The sequence below is a fragment of the Gouania willdenowi genome, chromosome 12 (assembly GCF_900634775.1).
Source record: "Gouania willdenowi chromosome 12, fGouWil2.1, whole genome shotgun sequence".
NCBI lineage: Eukaryota > Metazoa > Chordata > Actinopteri > Blenniiformes > Gobiesocidae > Gouania > Gouania willdenowi.
In genome coordinates, this window is record NC_041055.1 from 26,039,424 (window position 1) to 26,062,029 (window position 22,606).

General features: G+C 36.4%; 1 protein-coding gene across 3 annotated transcripts; it reads right to left on the bottom strand.

Moving 5' to 3' along the window:
* Positions 1-4,173: 4,173 nt before the first annotated feature.
* pax8 (paired box 8) lies at positions 4,174-20,846 on the bottom strand. Of its 3 annotated transcripts, none has more exons than XM_028462537.1 (12): positions 20,753-20,846; positions 18,619-18,762; positions 14,222-14,387; positions 13,897-14,094; positions 12,826-12,902; positions 11,926-12,051; positions 10,514-10,686; positions 10,309-10,429; positions 9,186-9,449; positions 7,401-7,502; positions 6,351-6,437; positions 4,174-4,637 (listed from the first exon to the last, which is right to left on the bottom strand). In XM_028462537.1, the coding sequence occupies exons 2-12, from the start codon at positions 18,629-18,631 to the stop codon at positions 4,567-4,569; spliced, it is 1,398 nt and encodes a 465-aa protein (XP_028318338.1). In that variant the 5' UTR covers positions 18,632-18,762; positions 20,753-20,846; the 3' UTR covers positions 4,174-4,566. The 3 variants fall into 3 exon arrangements, with proteins under 3 accessions (XP_028318338.1, XP_028318337.1, XP_028318339.1); XM_028462536.1 differs by having other exon boundaries at positions 6,351-6,440; XM_028462538.1 differs by lacking the exon at positions 9,186-9,449 and having other exon boundaries at positions 6,351-6,440.
* Positions 20,847-22,606: the final 1,760 nt, after the last annotated feature.

A 22,606-nucleotide genomic window follows, 5' to 3' on the forward strand; every position in this document is an offset into this window, starting at 1 on the left:
GGAGTAGGGGCTACATGGCTTCAGGGTAAATGTTTGAAGGGGTACGGGACTGTGAAAAATTTGTGAACCACCGCTGTAGAGGATATAGTCAACGGGAATTATTTCTGCTTCTATTGTTGAACTAGTACTGGTATGTATTAACTTTCTGTGTTATTTGCTAAAAAAGATCAAATCTGGTAAAGAGGTTAGTTTGTAGAAAATATTTCAAACATTTGCGGTTTCTCAGATGTCATCATTCAGAGTGGAGTAAGAAGATACACTAAAGTAATTTATAGAAACATTAAAAGCCCAAGCTTCACATCAAACCAAAATAAGGTAATAAATAACAGGTTGTACTGCAGAATTGAATGTAATAGGTTCCAAAAGAAACCCATTACATGCTTATAATCTTCAAATGTTCACATAAACATAATCTTTACCAAACCTTCAAAAACATAATTATGAAAGAAAAACCCAATACATCATACGCTTGACGGAGCTAAATTTAACTGTGTTTAAGGGAAACTAAATTAAAAAACATAAGACACTAAATAACCTAAAGACTTATCAAAACATTTTTGGCTCAGGGACTTGATGCGCTTGAAATTACTGACTGGTTCTAATGGGAAACTCAATGTGTAATAAAGACTGATTTAAGCCTTCATCTGTAATCTGCTAAATCCTAACAAATCCCTGAGAGAGGAAAACTACGGTAACTCGCCCCCTTTACCAAACAACTGAGAAAAACAGAATAGAAGAAAAACTTCTCACTTAGTAGTTTTTCACGTTTACTGATAAATGAGGAGAAATAGTGCGTTTGTGAGGAAACGCTGAAACGTGACTGTTTGGTTTATTTGTGTTTTATTGGTTTATTTCCGGTTTGGGCTCCAGGTGGGAACGCCTCCCCGCCAGCCGCCGACTCGTGACCGCGCCGCAGTAATTAGGCCACAGAGAGCGAGCGCGAATAAAAGTACATGATGCAGAAAATAAAAGGAGGAATTAAACAGATGCGAGTGTTTTCAGGATCATTGACCTCGTCCTTTGAAAACGCTGAGAGCCGCAAAAAAAAAAGAAAAAAAAAAAAGATAGATTGTTTTGTTCAGAAAAATAAACGAAATAAAACAAGATCATTTTTTAGTTTAAAAACGGATCAAATAAATAATTCTGAAAACACATTTAGCAATAAACTTGCCATGCTTTAATTAAAATAATTCACTTTAGAAAGTCCCTATTTACATCTGCAACAATGTTAATACCAGTTTAGAAAAAATAGTCACTTTTTTAAACCAATGATCAAAACATTAGCAGGACAACTGGAATAAAATAGCAAAAACCTTGTCAGTCTTTGTTATTCCTCATTTACCCTGTAGTTTACATATTGTTAGAAAACGCTCCACTGTTTATTCAAAGTTGGCCCCAAAATGTACCAGTTGTTCTTGTTAGCAGATCTGCACTGGAAATATGTCATACACAGACCAATAATTATTGTTTTGCCTTTTAAAGATGAGTTTTTTTCATAGTTTAAGAACTACAGGCCGCCATCTTGAATGGCCTGCAAAGCATCATGGGTCGAGGATGTCATTCAGGTGAACTGCCTTTATGAAGCCCATTGTTTCCCAACTTTTTGTGTCTAAATGCCATTTTTTTGGTGCAGCCTTTGGTTCCAGTCAACAAAGAGGAAAAGCAAAAAATTCCAAAAGCTTGTTTGGAATGTATATGTTTTAGGGAATTGTTACAGCTAATACAGTCAAAAACAAGTATTTTACAGACGTACAAAGCAATACTATAGGTTTATACACTAGTATAAGGCATTATTACAACATATCTTGTTTATACATTATTATTCATTGTTACAATATTTGTTTATAACAATATATCATGTTTGTGGTCGACATTGATGAACAATGTTTGCAAAGGCACCACCAATATCTGTCTGAGCAACGATCCGGAGTGTCCGAATCTTCTTCTTCTTCTTCTTCTGTTTCACTTTTCGGTTCCGCCCTAGCTCGAGGAATACTCCGGTTCTATCTGGTCCGGGAGAATCTGTGTCATTTCTGCTCTACCGTACTTCTCTTGGTAGTGAAAGTAGAGGCAGTTCATTTCGGATGACGTCAGTACCTGGTAACCTCGCCTGCAAGATGGATTCTCCTGGTGTTCACAAACACCAGAATCCATCCCGCCTTTGCCTTTCGAATCTGAACCGAAATGGTTTGAACTAGGGATGTAACGATTCACTCAACTCCCGATACGATTCGATTCACGATACTGGGTTCACGATACGATTCACTCACGATTTATTTTACAAAATTGGACTGTAGACAAATTTTTTTTTGGGAAAAAAACTAGAAAATACTGTACTATTTTCCTTTTATTTTTCATTGTCAAAAGAATTCCTTGATAAACTATTCAAAACAATGCAATTTAACTAAAAATAAATCTTGAATTAAATAAATAAAGGAATAATACAAATGAAAATGAAGCCTATTAATTTAAATTCTGGTTCTATAATAAACAATGCAAAACTGCATAATAGTTATTTTTCTTTAAAAAAAAAAAAAACGTGATTGCAATGATTTACGTCATATTTGTTTGGACCAGCAGAGGGCGCTGGTAACACAGTGGTCGGTTGCATGCAGATATCTTGCAGTGAAGAAGAGAAGCTATGCTAACAGACAGAGCTAATAGAAAAACGTGACTTTTACAGATATTCAAGTAATATTACAGATATTCTTTCGGTGCTAAAGGGGTAATGAATCATTTATTAACATATTTAAGAGTAGAAGGCGGCCAGAAAGAAAGTATTAGCAGACTCAACCCGCCGCCTACACTTGTGGATAAAAAAGTACTGCGATTCAATTTTCAGAAAATCGATATCAACCGTGATACCTATGAATCGATTTTTAACTGCCTTACGATTAATCGTTACATCCCTAGTTTGAACCAATCATGAGGCAGTGTTGTGGTTTAGGGCGGGATATCCGGGTGTGACGAAGGCAGAAGCAAAACCGAAGCAAAACTGGCGCATGTGCAGTTACGGGCAGAGGAACTCGCTGGGCTACCGCTATTAGCATAGCTCCGAACTTGCATACTCGTGTTGCAAAAACGGCAAAAGTTACTCATTGACATAATGACCGCAGCATTACTAGCAGCGTCTCTGTGGCGCATGCGGATGACGACTTCCTTATTTGTTACCGTGAGATTGGCTAAAACAAATCATGGTGGACAGGCGCTTTGCCCAATCAGCTTCAAGAATTCTGTTCATGTTCCTCCCTGGTTCCGAAAGGATTTGCCAGACCAGATGGATGTGGAGAACTCGAGTTAGAGGGAGGGCTACACATCAATCTGGCTCTTGCAAGGTTAAGTTGCTGGGTTTCCATTATAGATTTTCGCAAAATAAAAGCGATATTTCTAAACATCGATAAAGTATAATTGCGCTTTGAACATGTTTTCATTGAAGGTTGTTTTGCGGAGGAGCCTTGTAACTACCGTGAAATCTCATCCCGCGAGACTTCGCTGCTGGAAGATGGACGTTCCACATTCCTTTGTTGTTTCACGTCTAATGTGGCAGTAATAATTTTTAAGTGTAATGCTAAGAAATGGCTGTCTCCTCTTCTGTCTACACCCACGTTTTCTCTGAGAGCAGTGGTCATGTGACCAGGTACGTCACGTTCTGTGATGTGTATTTGTGGGAAAAAGTGTTCCAGCAGCGCTTTTGCGACACATTTCAATATCGATACTCCTTAAATACCGTCTTGTGAAAACTTTCAAGTGATATTTAAGTGCTTTTTCAAAATTCAGATGTTTCCATCACCAATTTTTTATTGCGCTATTTAGATTTTACCAATTTCCAAGGGTAATGGAAACGCAGCAAGGGACCCATGATGCTTTGCGTACCATTCAAGGTTTCTGTCTTTAAAAGACAATAAAATGATTATGGATCCATGTCAGACATATTTTTCATCACATATTTTTTTTATGAGAACAATTGGAATATTTTGGGCCACATTTGTAAAAAAAAAAAAAACAAAAACAGTAGAGGATCCCTTTTCAGGGTCTTTTGTCATTTGGTGGCCTTTCAGTGTCAATATTTACTCAGGTATACAGTATGTGATCTTTTAAATCCAGTCAAACTAGTTTTCAACCAGAAACAATCAAAATTAGTGATTAAAAGATGCAAAGAAATTTATTTTTTAATTAGAAAGAAAATACATCCATTGTTTGTAAAAGGAAGCAGGCATAGTTCAGTAGAAAGAAGTTGCATATCCCTTTAACACTTTGAGCAGTGGATTTCAAACAAAGTCTTTGGCCAAAACAGCATCAGGAGATTCGGACTGAAACTATGCACCGTGTGAGAACAAAGTCTTTGACCAACAGGCTCTTGGAGGAGTTCCCAGTGTAAACAAACATGCATGAGCCAGGGCGGTCCTGGAAGACGGTGTCCAGACTTGGTGATAAATACATTTCAGGTGAACTCAACCTGGAAAAGATGTCCAAAGCGCATGTTTCTAGTCCAGTCAGTGCAGGTCCATGCTGGACTTTTAGTGTCCCATCATTTCCAGGCATGGTCAGATGGAAAGTCCCTCAGCACTAGAGGTGGTCGTAGGCGGCTGCAGAAGGTGGCCCTGTGCGAGAGGCTGAGCTGTAGTAATACGGCGACCCTGTAGAGGAGACACGGGTGGAATCAGACTCTCCTGATCCCAGGTTGTGGCCAAAGAAGTTTGAAGTTGCGCTGATGTGCTTTGAGTGTGATAACTCTCATGTAATGTTTTGATTTAACACCTAAACCAGGGGTGTCAAACTCATTTTAGTTCTAGGGCCAAATACGGACCAGTTCAATCACAAGTGAGCCACAGGTTTTTGGCGTGAAAACAAACAATTTCAACATAAATGTGCCCAAGTTTGCACCTTAAGTTAAAAATTAGACAAAGTATGGAAGGCATCAATAACATCATAGCAATAAGTGACAGATACTTAAATGTCCCTTGATTTTTTTATTTATTTTTTTTTTGGACCAACTTTTGTTTAATATGGGGAGATAATGTAGAATATTTTGAGAAAAATTTCAGGATTTGGGAGTTCTTTCAACAACAATGTAAAACTGAATTATTTGGTAATTTACACAAGGATTCATGTTTTCATGTCATTTTTACTTTGTCCCGCGGGCCGAATCGGATGCTCTGAAGGGCCAGATTTGGCCCCCAGGCCTTGAGTTTGACACATGTGACCTAAACAAAACATCCACTACAGCGGCTTCACCACTGTGTCACTCCTGTTTTTGTTACTTTATGTGCTGACATAAAATTTGAAGTTAATCTCTGTTTAAAAGATAAAAGCTGAGGTACCGTAATTGCAAACTTCATAAAAATAAAACCTTCAAACATTCCGGAAATGGCCAGTAAAGTTAAATCAAATATATTAAAGTATACTTCACATGTAGTTACAATAAATAGAAGAAATCTTCAATGAAAAAAAACTTTAATCAAAAGGAAATAATTAGTTAGGTGTTCATGTCTCATTTCATTATTTTAGCCTTTTTAATGTCATTTCTGTATAATATAAAGTTTATTAATTAAAAAAACAATTATATATCCATGATGAAGTTTATTTAATTAAAAAACATTACATATTAATGTCAATGTCAACTTTATTTCTATAGCACGTTTAACAATAAAATAGGCAAAACAATAAACAGATATGAGATATAATCAAATAATAATAATTTATTTTTCCCTTAGTATTACGGTACTTTTTTCTGATAATCTAAAGTTAAATAAAATTCAAAACTCTTTGATCCATATCAATTACAAATGTTTTGTTTATAATAAAATATGACTTAATTAATATAATTAATTAATATCGAGTGCAAAGCAGAGCACATTGTTCATCAAATACAGTTTAAAAAAATAAATTACTCATCGCTGATTTTTGAATAACTGAATAAGAGCAACAATAGCGCAATAATATATAATATGTATATCATGGTACAAAATATATTAATACTTAAACATAATAAAATGTTTTTATTAATTTATATATTGCCACTCTATATTTAATCAATTTGTGTCGTAAATATTAAATAGTATAATATTATTATCTACATATCATACATTCATGTGTAAGTATGTACATACGTTTGATATGAGTGTATAAACTGTATATATACAACTTGTACAGAATATATATTGAATGTATCTTGGGAAAATAGTAATAAAAAATATATTTTTTACACCCTTTCGGGGGATGAATTGGACAATTGAGTGTTTGTTCTGTACTTTTTTTTTGTTGGTGAAGACCGGCAAAATACATTTCTAATTTAAAATAAATAAATGAATAAATCTTCTCAAGACAATGTTTGCGATGCTGCGACTCACCCAGAATGCTGGAGTTGGTGAACCTCCAGGCCTCGCTGTAGGTGGAGTACGGCGAATGGCTGTAGGTCTGACTGGAATAATCTGCACCTGCTGAAGCCAAGAAAAGCTTCATCAACTATGTGATACCAACACGTGACGGTGACGGTCAAAGCTGAAACCAGATTTTTAGCCTCGTTTGTGCCTCAGCTCATTATTCACCAACAGTTAGTGAAGCCTGTGAACCATTAATGTGCAGCGCGCAGGTGGACGACGCCCAGGAAAATCTATGCTTCCTACACTTTATGCCAGTCCACCTTCTTCCTTCCTGCAGTGCCGTCATCCTCGTCTTCCTCCTCATTCTTCATCATCTCATGCTTCCACCTCTTTGCATTCGCTTTCTACAAACACCCAATATCTAATTGGTAATTATGACGACTGGAATTAATCCTTGTGCTCAACTATCAGCCTACACACACACACACACACACACGCACACACACACACACACACACACACACACACACACACACACACACACACACACACACACACACACACACACACACACACACAGTGTATCAATGCTTACTCACACTGAGCCCACCAGAATAATAATAAATCAAGACCCTCTCATTTCGCGCTTCGGAGGGCAGACTTCAAATAAAACCACAAGTACACACACGAATGCCCACACACACACACACACACACACACACATAGACAGCCTCTCTCTCTGTTTCTCAGTCTCTTTCTCTCCACACCCCCCTCCAATCCCTTACATCTCCCTCCAGGGCCCCCTGGTTCCCATGGCGATGTGTGGTCAGAGGTGTGTGGTTGTGGGCAGCAGGGCGAAACCCCCAGCCCAGTCCTTCCCCCCCCCCCCCCCCGACACACACACCCTCCTACCCTCCTCAGCCACACAAACATGCACACACACGCCTTTTCCAGCCCAGTTCACCCTCCTGGCGAGGGCTACTCATCAACTATATCTCTCTGTTAATCTGTACCTGCCCGACTCCTTCCCTGCCTCTAGACTTTTATGTTGGACATTTCACTCCCTATGTTCCTTACCTGCTACCATGCTGGTGATGGTGGAGGAGGAGTAGCCTGTCTGGGTTGGGGAGGTGATGTGGGGTGGGTAGCCTGGCAGGGTGGAGCTCACCATGTCACGACCTTAAAAATACCACACAACAAAGGCCAGATTTATAATACGGAGACATAAGGGATACGTCAGTCACATGTTTTTTCAATGGAAGCCCTTTATTAGTGCTATGTGTCAAACTTGAGGCCCCGGGGCCCTTCAGAGCATTTGAGTCGGCCCACAGGAGAACGTGGAAATGGCAGGATAAACATGAATCCTTGTATGAATTACCAAATAATACCGTTGTAAATTTTGTTTAAATCTGTACATTTTTGTTCAATTATTCCACAAAATTTCCCCCAAAATGAAATAAAAAATAAATCAGACATTTAAGTATCTGTCACTTATTTCTTGGTTAGATATTATTGATTCCTTCCCTACCTTATGTCTAATTTATAACTGGAAGTGCAAATTTGGACACATTTATGTTGAATTTTTTGTTTTCCCGCCTAAAACCTGCAGCCAACGTATTTGGCCCATGAACTAAAATGAATTTGACACCCCAATTTACAAGTTGTCCTTGGAAATAACTATTCCTTCCTTATCCATACATTCCTCTCTACAATCAGAAGAAATGTTCTCAGTTTAATTAATGAACTTGGGGGCCAAATCCGTCCGTTTAGAGCATCGATTTAAAATTCGACCCACAGGAGAAAGCAATAATCACTATGTAACTCCCAAATAATTCAGTTGTAGATTTCTCAGACAGTTCCTCCAAATACACAAATTCAAGAGCTGCTTTTCCACTACTCTTGGAAATGCACACAAAATCTAAATAGCACAACAAAAACTGGCAATAGAAACCTTTGAATTTCAAAAAAACACTCCAATATCGCTAAAAAGTTTTCAGACGTTTTGATATTGAAATGTATCGCAAAAGTGCAATAGAAACATTTTATCCACAATAACACGTCACATGAAGTGATGTACCTGGTCACATGACCACTTGTCTCGGAGAAAACATGGCGCATAACAGAAGAGGATACGGAGACATTTTTTAGCATTAAACGCTACTTTTCTCCCCTCTGTAAATGATCATTATTGGGTTTTTTCTTTTTTCTTAAGAATTTCATGTTGTGATAGCGCTTTGAGATGGCTATTGTTGAAATTTCCGTTGCACAAATTAAGTTGAACTGAATTACTGCCGTGAATGCGGAGTGTTATAAGGAGGTTTGGAGCATGCATTGTGGTCTTGCGGAACGGGATTTTTCCTAGAGTTGCGAGGTTTCTGCCCAAAACAACCTTTAATGGACATTGGTTAAAATTTTTGAAAGTTTGCCCTCATTTTGCGATAAACTGTAATGGAAACACAGCCAAAGAAATTCCACAATATTTGTGAGCGCTCGCTGTCACATTTTTTGAAAGAACTCAAATTATTCCACAAAAATTTCACAAACTAAATTAAAAAAAATAGTCACAATATTAAATACATAGGTGAAGATCCTGCGTGAGACTGATGTTGCTTGGGTTTTGTCAATACTTTACATATTATTTATACATCAAATTGAATTATTCGATTAAATATGATCCAAGTAAATCCAAGTGAAAAACAAAAGCCTAAACATGTTGAAGTTTTCATATCAATTGTGCTCGATATCAGTATGAGAGAGAAATCAATTATAGAATGGTTCTTAAAAACACAAATCTGCAACAAAACCAACCCGAAAACACAAATAAATGGCTTTTATCCTAAGTGAGGTGGATGCATGCATTACCTGAAATAATTGGCTGACTGCTGAACTGCCCATACACTGGTGCATGATGGGTGAATGAGTTGAACGCATTGGGGAAATGGTTGGAGCTGCTGTAGCTGCTGCAGCTGCTGCCTCCACTGCTGCTGCTGACAGAAACAGGTTTCTGCAGCGACTGCAGCTCCAGAAAGGCCAGATTGGAGGCGGCCATGTTTGGGGACGGGCTTGTGCTCGTCACTTCTGGAGATACTTCCTGTTTCAGACACAGCGGCAGCGAATGTAGGGGATCTGTGGTGGTGAGGGTCAGTGTTGACCAAGAGCGGGCAGGTGGAGAAACACAAAGGGTGGAGATGAGAAAATGAAAAATATATTGAATGTAATAAAAAAATAAAGAATTAGGAGAAAAAATGAGCTGATGATAAGAGGAAATTTGGTTTTTGGAGGGGAAAAGTCAACTTTTTTGGCCCAAGTACCCCCTTTGTCTGACTACTACATTTAACTCACGGAGCATAATGATGGAATGAATGAATGATAACACACATTTTAAAGAATCTATTTATTTTATTTTATTTATTTATGTATGTATTTATGTGTTTTTTTGTGTGTTTATGGTGTCATTTTGTGTATTTAGTTGTGGTTTATCCTTTTTATTATGTCGTTTTTGTGTGTTGTTGGTATTATTTAAATTATTCTCTCTGTGCGTGTGTTTTTGGTGTCGTTTGGTTGTTTTTCATGTTGTTTTGTATGTTTCTCTGTTATTTTTCTGTATTTTGTAGTGATCTTGTGTGTTTTTCTCTCATTTAGTGTGTCTTTGTTGTCGTTTTATGTGTTGCTGGTAATGGTAAGTATATTTTTTATCTCAGTGTGGTTGTTTTTGGTGTCATTTTGTGTATTTTGTTGTTGTTTGTCTCTCCTTTTTATTATTCAGTATATTTTTCTCTTACTTTGTGTGTTTTTGTTGCCATCTTGTGAGTTGCTGGTAATATTTAGCATTATTACCATTTTAAACTAAAAATAAACATTATTAAACTCCATATTTTTAATGCTTTGTTAATTTTCCTCTTTCTCAAGCACTACTATTGCATACCCCTAGGGGTACACATACCCCCATTTGAGAAACGCTGCTCTATAATATTTGAGGTCCCACCTGTAACCACGGTATAACTCTGGTGTGCTGACAGATTTCGCCCAATGGCAGAGTTTGAAGTCGAGAGGCTGGTCTTGGCATCCTCTAGACTGCCATTGATGAGGGACAGTGGATACAGAGTCTAGAGAACAGAAACATAGATCAGCTCTTGGAGTAAACATAACTCAGTAATATTAGTCTGACTGATCGATCTATCCACTGCTACCTGCTCTGTTTTGTTACTCGAGGATGACGTGAATGAGTCCGGCGGATAGTGGTGGCGATCGAATCCACAATCCAGATGTGGGCCAGCAGAAAAGTGATCCACTCGCATCTGTTTTCTGGGGGCGCCGCCACTGCTTTGAGAGTCAACGCTGTGCCGACAGCTCTCCTGATCGCCTGGCAGGGACAAGAGGATAAAGAAGGTCATACAAGCGCAATTTAACACCCTATAAGTATCTCTACATTTTATTTTAGGGTTAGGGAAAAAACGTACTGATGATAATGGCCGTAAAACATCAGATGATAGAGATTGATTAATAGGCTGGATCTAAAACTAATATTAACTAATTATTTTGTAGTTTTTGAAACTTTATTTTTTCAGAAAATAAACTGTCCAAGAGGCAGAATTTTTGTAATCTTAAAATAGTCTCTATGTCAAAAGGCAATCACTTCTGCTTAACTGAACTATAACAAACTATTAAAATAATAAAGTACCAATCTATGTCCTTACTTATTCAATATAATTAGCATAATAAGGCCTCAGATTTTCCAGGATCAATGAAAATGAACGAAAATTACAGAAATCACTTCTCAAAATGTCAAAAACCCTGACCTACACTAGAATATCATGTCGTTTAACCATATTTTCTCATTAAATGGGTGCTTGAATGTATGGAAGAGATTAACAGACGGACATATCAAATCTCGAGCAACAAAATGGCGCGTAGCCGCTCGTAGCGCGGGACGCTGTGGTACGAGCTCAGAGTTCATAGTGTATGATTTGAAAGGGTTTAAATTACCTCTGAAAATTGGGGCAATAATGCTTTATAGGGGTTTAGCATGTCAGTAATGAAAATTACAGAATTAACTTCCTAAAACGTCAAAAACCCTGACCTACTTTGGAATATCATGCATTTTAACCATATTTTGTCATTAATTGGGTGCTTGAATGTATACAAAGTGTTTGGAAGAGATTAACAGAATGACGTCTCAAATCTTGGGCAACCAAATCGTGCGTACGAGCTGCGCGTAGTGCAAGATGTTATGGTACGAGATCAGAGTTCGTAGTGTGTGATTTTGAGAGAGTTTTTTTCCATTTAATGCTTCTGAAGCCTGGAAAAAAATAATTATCAACAATAATTAACTAATTTAAACCACTATTAAGCATTATTGGCACGATTTTTCTGAGATTTAGCATGTCAATAATTGACACTAATTTAGTAAAAGTCCATGATATTAAATTGAAGTGGAATTGGGTATACTATATACTGGAATTATGAAAAATCAGAGGCCCTAGTAGTGTATTATACAAAAAAAATGCAATACACATGTTCAATGATTCATAAAAGCAAGGGTTTATAAATCTGTGATGTGCAGTGCCAGAGGGAAAAGAATCCAGATTTTAGGATCACTTACTGTCTTCAAGGCTCCTCTTGCCTTCGGGGTTGGATTGGGGGATGCCCAGCAGGCCACTGATGGAGTAGGTGGAGCCTAAAGAGTCGGACTGAGGAGACTCTGGAGGGGTGACTGCTGAACTGAGGACTGTCAGAGGGAGAGAGAGAGAGAGAGAGAAACTGAGAATCGAAACTACTCTACTGTACACCTCCATTGTCTGGCTGAAGAACTATGTGCATAACCATGAATCTGATACGATTCACGATTGGCATGTCACAATACGATATATACTGATACTAATCAATACGATATACATCACAATATACTTCAATATCGATAAGTAACTTTACAAGTACAAAATGGTATGAAATACAATTTATTGTATTTTTTTTTTTTAATTTGTGAGAACAAGTAAATGGTAACTAACTGAAATTTAAGTACCAATATAAAAAACAAGTGGTATGTTTATCAAACTGTCAAAATAACATTTTTCAAAAAACTTTTACTTTTGCCTCTACAACAGATTCTGATTCTGTCAAATTCTTAAATTCTTTTTTAAAAAAGTGCCCAGTATGTTTTATGAAAATAATGCTGAAATGCATTGAGTAGATGCATAGTAGTAGTGAGGTAGTTTTACAAAGTCTGATGTGGTTCAGACGTCTAGTGACCGGCATTTACTTGCCATGCATATGTTAGCACAATTATTTATTTATTTTTGTTAAAAAACAAGATTAAAAAATGATAATCGCTCTGTGAATTATTGGGATATATCACCGAATAGAGTTTTTCTTACACTCTTTGTGTACACACTCAATCTTCAGCCTTAATCCATCAGAATCCCACCATAACATGGGGCTGTATAAGTAAATATACAGTCAACGACATTTAATCTGTGTGTGTTTGAAGCTGATAGACACTTACTTAGGGTTTGTCCAGGACTGAGACTTTTTCCATCCAACGTGAGATTAAACGGCTGCTGAACCTTTGTTCGGATTATTCTGAAACAAGGAAAATATTCACTTTACTGATCTGAGAGCAATCACTAAACACTAGGAATGTCACAATATTGACGATATGTTACCGCGGTATTACAAGTGCCTCGATATCATTGTGATTATGTCACGTATGAAATGAGTCGTTGCGCTAGAAAGTATGTTTTGGGATGGCTGTAGCAGACCATTTCAGAGTAAACTACAAGTACCATAATGCTTTGGGGCGTCGTCATAGGTTACAGGCGGTTGAGCCAATGGCCAGCAGACTGAGGTAGAAACGGAGGAGCTTGAAGAACCGGAAACATTTTGGTTTCACCGCATCAAGAAACTATAAAGGAGAAAAGGCGGACAATATGCAAACACGGCAAGTGTACCGTGCGCTACTCTTCCAGAAATACGAGCAACATGAGAAGCCAATAAACAACCCGGCATCCCAAAAACTTTGAGGATTGTGTCAAACAAACAATCCAGTTTGGTCATAATAGCTCAAAGGTTCAAGAAATAACAAGATATGTTGCGCAGTTACTGCCGTTTTCTGTTGTTGACAACGAGGGTTTTAAAGGGTTAGTGGATACTTTAAATGCTTAGAGATTACTCCTAACCTTAAATGTTGACTTGTTCATTTTTCTCTAGAAAAAACTAAAATCAGTCTAAACACAGAATAAGGCAGTTTCATTGTTACTAGACTATTTCTATACCTGTGTTGCCTTTAAGAGTGTTCCTGACTCAATTAGAATTTTTGCCCTTTAGCTGAAGAATCTGCATCTGTTAGTAAGGAAGTATTCAGATTCTAATGTTATGAATCTAAAAGTACGACAATAAATACTGTCAAAATATCCCATAACATCGCAACAATTATTGTACCTTGAGGTTACTACCGTGATTATACCGATACATCCCTACGAAACACAGGCTTCTGTCCCTATAGGATTAATCAATGAGATGATCTGAGTCCCACTCATCCTACAGACATGATTCCATTGATTAGTCGGCATGTCACCTGTTAATGGAGCTCACACTGGGCACGGTGTCGCCATCACACACCCCCTCTGCCAGCAGCCGGTCTCTGATTTCCCAGGCGAACATGGTGGGGTTCTGCCTCTTGTACTCGGCAATTTTCTCCACGACTTTCGGGGTGGCCACTTTGGGTTTGGAGCCACCGATCACTCCGGGCTTGATGCTTCCTGTCTCGTAGTAGCTAAAGAGGAAAAGACAAGTTGTTGTACAAGTCAGTTTCAGGCACTACTTTGTGACACAGACTTTGACAGGCCAAAGAGCATTTAACAGGATGTTGGGCAAGACACTGAGTCGGTTGGTGCACTCACCGTCCCAGGATTTTGCTGACGCAGCCGTGGCTCACGCGAAGTTGACGGGAGATGTCACATGGTCGGACGCCCTGGTGGGCCATGTCCACGATACGCTGCCGGATCACCTCCGGAAGTGGGCGGCCATTAACAAACATTCCACCTAGTTGGTTAAGACCCCCATGACCTGGGGGAGGAGGGGGGATGAACACTCATAAATGTCAACGAAACACTTAGACGACCCAAAAACCCAAATCCCTTGTTTCCAACTAAAACACACACTTCGGTTTGATAAAAAAATGAAAGCAGAACATAAAGGTAAAAGGTGAAAAAGTAGAATCATTGTGAAACATGGTGCAACATTTATAACTAACAGACCAAAGTTTATGTATCCTCATACTCACTAGAGGTGTGTGTGTGTAATGAGGTTTTCCATTAGAAACACTGAGGACACACATGAGAAGCAAACCAGTGAGAAGAGAGACATTTATCCTGCGGAGAGTCATAAATCATTTTTCTGCGGCTTTCGTTTCCATTTTAGGACTTCCTTCCTTCTTTTTTTTTTTTTTTTTTTTTTTTTTTCTTAAAGCAGATAGACATATTACATCGTTGATTATAGAAGCGTACATTAAGCCAGAGGTGTCTCGTCCTGGATGACCCCTTTGACTGTCCTGCATGCTTCACAAGAAATAAGAAGAATTTTACTTCCACAACAAACACTACAAACTCTATACAATCAGAATGACTTCTGCAGCATTGTTTTGTTCCTCCCTATTTATAAGTCGCATGTGCATGTGTTCCTCACAGGTGGCGCGCTCACAGCCTGTTCCTCCATACTCTCATTGTTATGCTGCTAATTTGTTTGAGGGGAGCCACATGGGGCTCAGATGTTTTCCGTGGCAGTGACTGATGGGGCTTTTTAAATTGCTGTGGAAACGTGACGATTATGAAGATGACTAAAAGATACACATGGTTTATTTATTCAGTGTAGAACTTTACATATGTAGGCCTATTCTTAAACCATCCAAAGGATGTAGGGGGAAAAAACACTTAAAAATTTAAACTCAGCTCACAAGTATTTTGGCACATTATCGTGAGCTGTTTTCTTGATAATACTGTATAGAGATATAACAGAGAAGCCATTAATCATAAGGAGAAGTAATATATTAATCATTTAGATGTGACTTTACTGTATAAACAGATCGGTAATAAACATTTAAACTGCAAACACTCATTCCTATTTGTCAGTTTAAAATGATGATAATTAACTTTTTTTAATTGTATTGTGATATCTTTTGTATTTAATTTTTTGATGCATTTTATTGGTCGTACTCTTGACATCATTGAAAATTAGGGAATAACCTCAATGATTTTTTTTAGTATATTAAATTGATTAATGAATGAATAAAATGATATAATGTGATGAGATAAATTAGAAATAAAAGAAATGTAGCATGTAGACCTTTTGTGCATTATTTTATTTTAGTATATTTTCCATAAGAAACTCTTTAATATAATGTAAAAGTAGAGGAGACAGAGACTTAATATTTTTGCTACATTTATAAACAATAAACTACCAATATTTCATTAAAAAAAACACTCATTATCTACGATCAGTGGTTCCCAAACTTTTTCATCCCATGTTTTGGTTCCCTGTATGGCTTAATTTAAACATTTAAAACAATGAGTGGAATTTATTTATTTTTTAAAAATACCATAAAACTTTTATCTGATTACTTCAATGGTAAGTAAATACATTATTGTCTCCTATTGTCAGAAGTGTGATAAAATGGCCTATACAGCATAAAATAATCATGTTTCGAAAAATTACATAAAAATATAATATTTTATTGAGCAATAGTACTGTTAGTTTGTGGTGAATTTCCTGATTTTGTAATTAATTGTTACATTTTTCCGAGTACCCCCTGCAATGTGCTCCTACTAGAGCACATGTGTCAAACTCATGACCAGGGGCCAAATCTGGCCCTTTGGAGCATCCAAACATGCATAAATGAAACTCAACAATATTTGCAGGAGTTACAGTTTTCCCTGTGCTTATATTGCACCATTGCAGTCATTTTTAATATTAAACAGTTGGAAAAAACTCCAAATTCTTACACAATTCTTCAATTTCCCTCAAGTTATTACAAAATATTTCCTTTAATTATATATAAATTGGTTACAAAATCTATGAAATATAAAGTGAAGGGTCTATCTGTCATTTATAGCTTGGATATGGTCAGTTTCTTACATATTTAGCATTTTATAGTGAAAACTATGGCACAATGATGTTGAAATTACTTGTTTTCTTGCATAAAATCTGTGACTCACTTGAGATCAAACTTCTCCGTATTCGGCCCCTGAACTAAAATGAGTTTGACACCCTTGCCCCAGGGGTACACGTACCCCTATTTGGGAACCACTGATATAATTATGACATTTTCAAAAGCCAACATCCCTGTTCTGTTTTAAAATCTGTTTACATATATAAAGTCTACCTTCTCTCTAATAGTAAAGGATGGAATCCAACAGTAAATGTATGTTTTTATTATATACGTTTGTTGATATTTTGATATTTATCTAATAACATGCACATTTAAGTCATGTTCAACAATTGAAACATATTAATAGTTGCTTTTATGGGTACTTGTACTTTTTTTTAGGTTTATTTCTAAATCAGTCATTTTACTTATCAGTCATTTACTTACTTTACATAATCCATATGTTCTTAGTTGTGCCATTTCTGGTCAACGCCCAGCCGTCGCACTGTTTTAGAGTTCATAAATTTAGCTATACTTATAGCCTGATCAGTTATTTATTTATTTTAATTAAGGATAAAGATTAAGATAACCTTTATTAGTCCCACAAAGGGGAAATTTGCAGAGTTTCAGCAGCAAATAAATAAAACAGCATAATAATAATAAGTTAAAAAATTACCATTTGTGTTATTTTATTAAAAAAAACAACAAAAAAACAAACAAATTGTACCTTTTATTTTATACTGATGACTTTGTGAAAAATAAATGTTTCAATTCAATTGTGGGGGGTGAAAGTAACTATAGTAACTTATTTTTTGAGTACAATTTAATTTATTTGTACTGGAGTATTTAATATATGACTTACTTCTACTTTTTGTACAGATTCAATCAATACATGAGTAGGATTTATCAGTAGTAGTACTCTTTACAACTCTACCCATTAAGCACTGGTTTCTGTGGCTTTTCCCAGCGTTCATTTCCACTTCAAACAGCGGTCGGACGGTGGCGGAGGCCGGGCTAAGGGGGAGGGGGATGGGGGGGAGGCAGGGAGGGCTCAGCGGCCTCCATTAACGCTGCCAGCGGAGTGTGGAAAAAAAGTCTCCCCGCCAAGCTTCATCAACCTGCAGGATATTAAAGCCCTGCAGCCCCGGGGGGCAGGCGCGTGCACGCGGGCAGGCACGGCCACGAGCAGAGCGGCGTGCGCGTAGACACCAAACGCAAGCGCGTTCCACACAAAAGTCTCAATTCATGATCGAAGGATAGACAGATATAGATAGATAGAGAACTAAAGGATAAATAGTTATGTTCTTCTTTTTTGTTCAATCATAAATGAATTAATATATTTAAATCGAAGTTGATAAAATGTAATAAACATATTTCCTTTTCCAACCTGTTTTGGGTCGTGACCCCCATTTTGATTTCACAAATGTCCGGCGACCACATGACATTTTTGTTGTTGTTGTTGTTTATAGAATTACCATAGTTTTTGATGATGTTTATTAAAGTGTGTAGAGTATCCAGGATTAGTGCACCACCTCAGATATTTTTATTTATTAATGTTTGATATTTTTATTATTGTTTTTGATATTTATTGCATGATGTGTGTAAAAAAAAAAAAAACCTAACCCAAACAATTCTAAATGGTTTAGAAATATAATTTAAATCAGTTTTTACAATATTTTTAAAATTTAATTTGACCAATTACGAGACATTTCAGGCAACCCCGTTTAAATTCCAGACAATATCTATTTCACAACACAAATATTCTTAAAGCTCTGGCACCTTGGCAGATTTGGTCACGAGTGCGGTGATTCTACTTCTGAATTCCAGACGACCTATCATGGGGTCCCGACCCCAAGAAAGTTTAAGTGTAGGACACAGTTTGTGTGTATTTGAAAAATGATAATTAAATTTTTTTTACCAATTACTAGACATTTCAGGCGACCCCATTTTAGGTCCAGGCGACCCTATATGGGGTCCCGAACCCAAGGTTGAAAAACCCTGGCCTACAATATTATGTAACAAAGACAAATTGCTATACAATGCAACAACAACAACAAGAATGAGTAGAGATATAATGTACACTTCATCATACACATGTACCCATGTGTGCAGTGCTGCTGTGCTGTGTGTGTAGTGTATTTAATAAATCATATTTACCTCTCGTGGACATATCCCTGAGTAGCAGCACTGTGGTCCACCTGCTGAACGTGATCTATGTCCAGGTTAAGGGTGTCTCTAGTCCACGTCCTGCCTCGTCTGACATGAGTCAGCTCCTTATAGCTTTTCCTCCAATATCTAACACTGGAGGATAAAGACAAATGTTGCATGTGTCTAATTCAGAAGTTAAATCAAGCTTCAGCCTCAAAGTTTCATTTGAAAACAAATGCAGGAAAAAGGCAAAAAGTTTAATTACTTTAAGGAATTGATTGGTAAAATAACAGATATAAGCAAATTAAATGCTGTATAGTAAACTGTCTCTTTTATGAACCATTAAAGATTAGATAGGAGCAGGTTTTTATAGTTGGTTATCAGCACAAACAAGTACATTTAGTTTTTGATCCTAAACTGTCAGCAAGCATGTAATTCACTATGAATAAAGGAAATTACATTGTAAGAACTGGTCAATTACTAGCATTAACAAGCAGAAATAAACCTGGAACAAACAGCGATCACTTGTCTAATTTCAAAACATGAAGATTATAATTTTCTGGGGGGAAAAAGCAATATCGTACTCTTTGCTGGTTGTTGTTGACGCGCCATAAGTTGCTACTGGACTTATTTTTTGTGTAACTTTAGGTGATGACAGTTAATTGTTTATAAACTATACTGATAAATGTAAAATAAAAAAAATTTAAAAATTTAAAAAAAAACCACATTCAGACATAAAATTACTAAAACTAAGGAAACAAAATATACAATTGTCCTTAATTAATAGCTTATATCCACATTCTGTCTTTCTTTTCCAGCATTTTGTTTAATTAATAAATATCAGACTGTCACAATGTGTGTAATAATGATAACAAAAGTATTTGTCATTTCTTATGTTGTCAGATAGAAGCAATCAGACATTTTGATATTTAATTTAATCTGATCACAGTAAATAAATCCGTTTGGATTAACACAAATTAAAATTTATGAGATGTAAAATTGTTCAACCTTTTTCAACTTTCCAAATAATAAAAAAGTAATTATTTATCAATATTTTAAAACATTTTAAATTCATAAAAATGCCAGATCATTTTTTACACCAGGGGTTTAAACTGTGGTGTAAAAACGCTTCTTCAAGGAGCCACAAACCAATGACCTTCTGAGGATTAAACCAGGAAAAATGAACGTGATTAACATTTTTTTTCCCGATTTATTGAAAATATTAAATATAATCTAAAAATGTACTGTATTATATCACTATATTTATTAGAAAATTGACTTTTTCTCACTGATCATTTAAAACAAATCCCATTTAATTCTGAAATTGTAATCTTTTAATTTAGAACATAAATTATTATTTGAATAAATTAAACCTGACCAGGGATTCCGTCATTTTTAAAGTCATTTAAAAAGTTCGAGACTTGACATGTTTCTTGTTTTACTCTTAACTGACACATTATCAACCATAGCATGTAATCATTCAGATTTAATCGATAAACCGTATGTTGAACAACACTATTTACCCGCACTCATATTTCTGAAGCTCATTGAGAATTAAACTATTTATTAACCAACAATAAATCTATAGCTTTTTATTGTTGGATCACAAATATGTGCTAGTCATTGGAAACTAACCACACAGAATGTGTCATAAAAACAAGATTATTAATTTTAACAAGGCTAAATTTGATGAATCGTGCGGAGTAAAACTGTGCGCAAAGAGCGCATAACGCGCATTTGATGTACGTTTTGCAACGAAACAGTTTGGATTTTGTCTGCAATTAAGGATTTAGGATAGTAAAAATAAATCAAACCGAGGCAGTTCAAAATGTGTCACTTTTGTGCAGATTTATTATTATTATTATTATTATTATTTGATTATTTGACATTTCTTTTTGCGGGTAATCACCATCTTCCATACTAACACTAATACTAATAGATTTCTCACACAGAGATTCTATAAAGTGATTTTCTTATACATATAAAAAAAAACTGCTTCCGTCATAGTAAATTGTGTTAATTTGTGAATTGGTTTTCGGACCTAATTGACGGATAGATAATGCATCCATTCCCCATGTGTGATAAAAGGACCATCCGTAATCTCTCAGATTATCCCAACAGATAAAATCACATATAATCTTACCTTTTCTGCGTTGTGACGCAAACGTAAAGCCGTGGGTTGTGGTACTATCCAAAGCAGCGGAGGCTGTGGTAGTGGTGGTGGTGGTGGTGGTGAGTGGTTTGTGTTCATCGGCCCGTGCGTCTCACACGTTGTGTCTGATTCTGACCAATCAGGGCTGCGCAGGGGACGCAGCTCTGCAGCCATTGGACGTAGACGGAGGTGTGGGCGTGGCTTGGAGAAAGAAACGGGTCAGACGGTGTTTTTTGACGCTTTGACTGGCAGGGAGTGAGTGAGTGAGTGAGTGGTTGGAGGTACGAGACCAGCTCGTTTCTGCGGACCGGCAGGCGTGCACGTGCGCGTGACAAGCAGCGTTAGCAGCCGATACAAGCAATGGTTCAAAAAGTATTTCATATGGACAAACGGGACTGCGTCACATAACGTTATTCATCACAAATTAATAACTTACTATTCTAGAGTTTTAATACATTTTGTAAAGCTGTGTTTACATTGTTGCTCAAAATCCTAAAAATCAAAATCAAATAAAAAAAATGCTCTACACATGCATTTTTTTTTAACTTTTAGCTATATATACTTTTTGGCATTTACATTTTGTAAAGCTGTGTTAACAAAAAATTTTCTCAAAATTCTATAATAATAATAATAATAATAATAATAATAATAAAATAAGATGCTCTACAGAAGCATTTTTTTAATCAGTTAGCTATATATATATATTTGGCATTTTGATGAGCAAACATATGTTATTAAGCTATAGATTATCAGATATTTTTCCATCCTTTCATGTTTAGTTGGACATATTTTAATCGTGAAACAGACTGCACCTCAAAACTTGCTGGTAAAATAATTTGTTTAATATTTAATATTATAAATCTTTTTTTTTTTTTTTAAAAAATAGATATTGGCATAAAACATGACGATAAATTGAACCTTTCTGGTCAAAACACTCATTTAATTCATTTCTCGCTCTTCTTAAGGCCACTTTTTTCGTCTTTAATTTATTGCGGCAGGAAGACTAAAAGGAAATAGAAACAGCATGACTGTTACTTTTTATTATAATAATATTCATATTGTAGATTCTGTGCAAGCTTTTTTTCCATGCAGTGTGCAGATCTCATTGCTTCATCAAAAAGCTTGTGAATGGCTGCAGAGCATTAAAGTAGCTCCTGTCTGCTGCCCTCATGGTGTCACAGCGGGGTCTGAGGACCCCTTTGGCTTTAAAACGCTGTTTGCTTGTTCTCACAAACCCGTAAAACAAACACAACACTTCTAATGACGACAATCCCGACACCGTGTCGTCTGTCAGTCTGATCTGAGATCTGTCACCTGAACTGATTTAGGACAAATAAAGCTGTTATTCTACTGTAGATCCAATACTGAAATAGATGGAAGTATAAAGTGAGCAAATCAACATATATGAGGTGCCTGTCGGGAGAGGCAGAGGTTACTGAGAGTTTAACAAAGGATTAAAGCTCACTGACAGACAGGTATCATTCACTGTGTTACTGTGAATTTAAAGAGTTCCTAATTACATGGCTGAAGGGCAAAAACAACACAAATAAACAAAAAAAAAAAAAACAAAAAAAAACTTTAAAACTGACGGAAACATCCGCATTTGTTCAAAGTCTGAGGGTTATTCATATTATATGATTTTTTTAATAAGTTATGGATTTTTTTAAAGGTTCGAAATATATATATAATAAGTTTGCAAAAAATAAAACAAAAAAATAAAAAATTCTTATTCATTGTTTCATTAATGCCCGGATCTTTTTGGGGGGTGTTAAAAGGTGAAATTGCGGACATATCGAGGGCAGCAGCAGCAGCAACCCATCATCTTTATTTACATTGTCCATTTTC

Bases quoted from the DNA above. Each gene is read 5' to 3' on its own strand.
- pax8 (XM_028462536.1), bottom strand. The intron at 12,052-12,825 runs GTAAGTGTCTAT...TCCCTCTGACAG, and splicing joins CAGTCCTGGACAAACCCTAA to TCCTCAGTTCAGCAGTCACC. The intron at 10,430-10,513 runs GTAGCAGTGGAT...TCTGTTCTCTAG, and splicing joins CGAGTAACAAAACAGAGCAG to ACTCTGTATCCACTGTCCCT.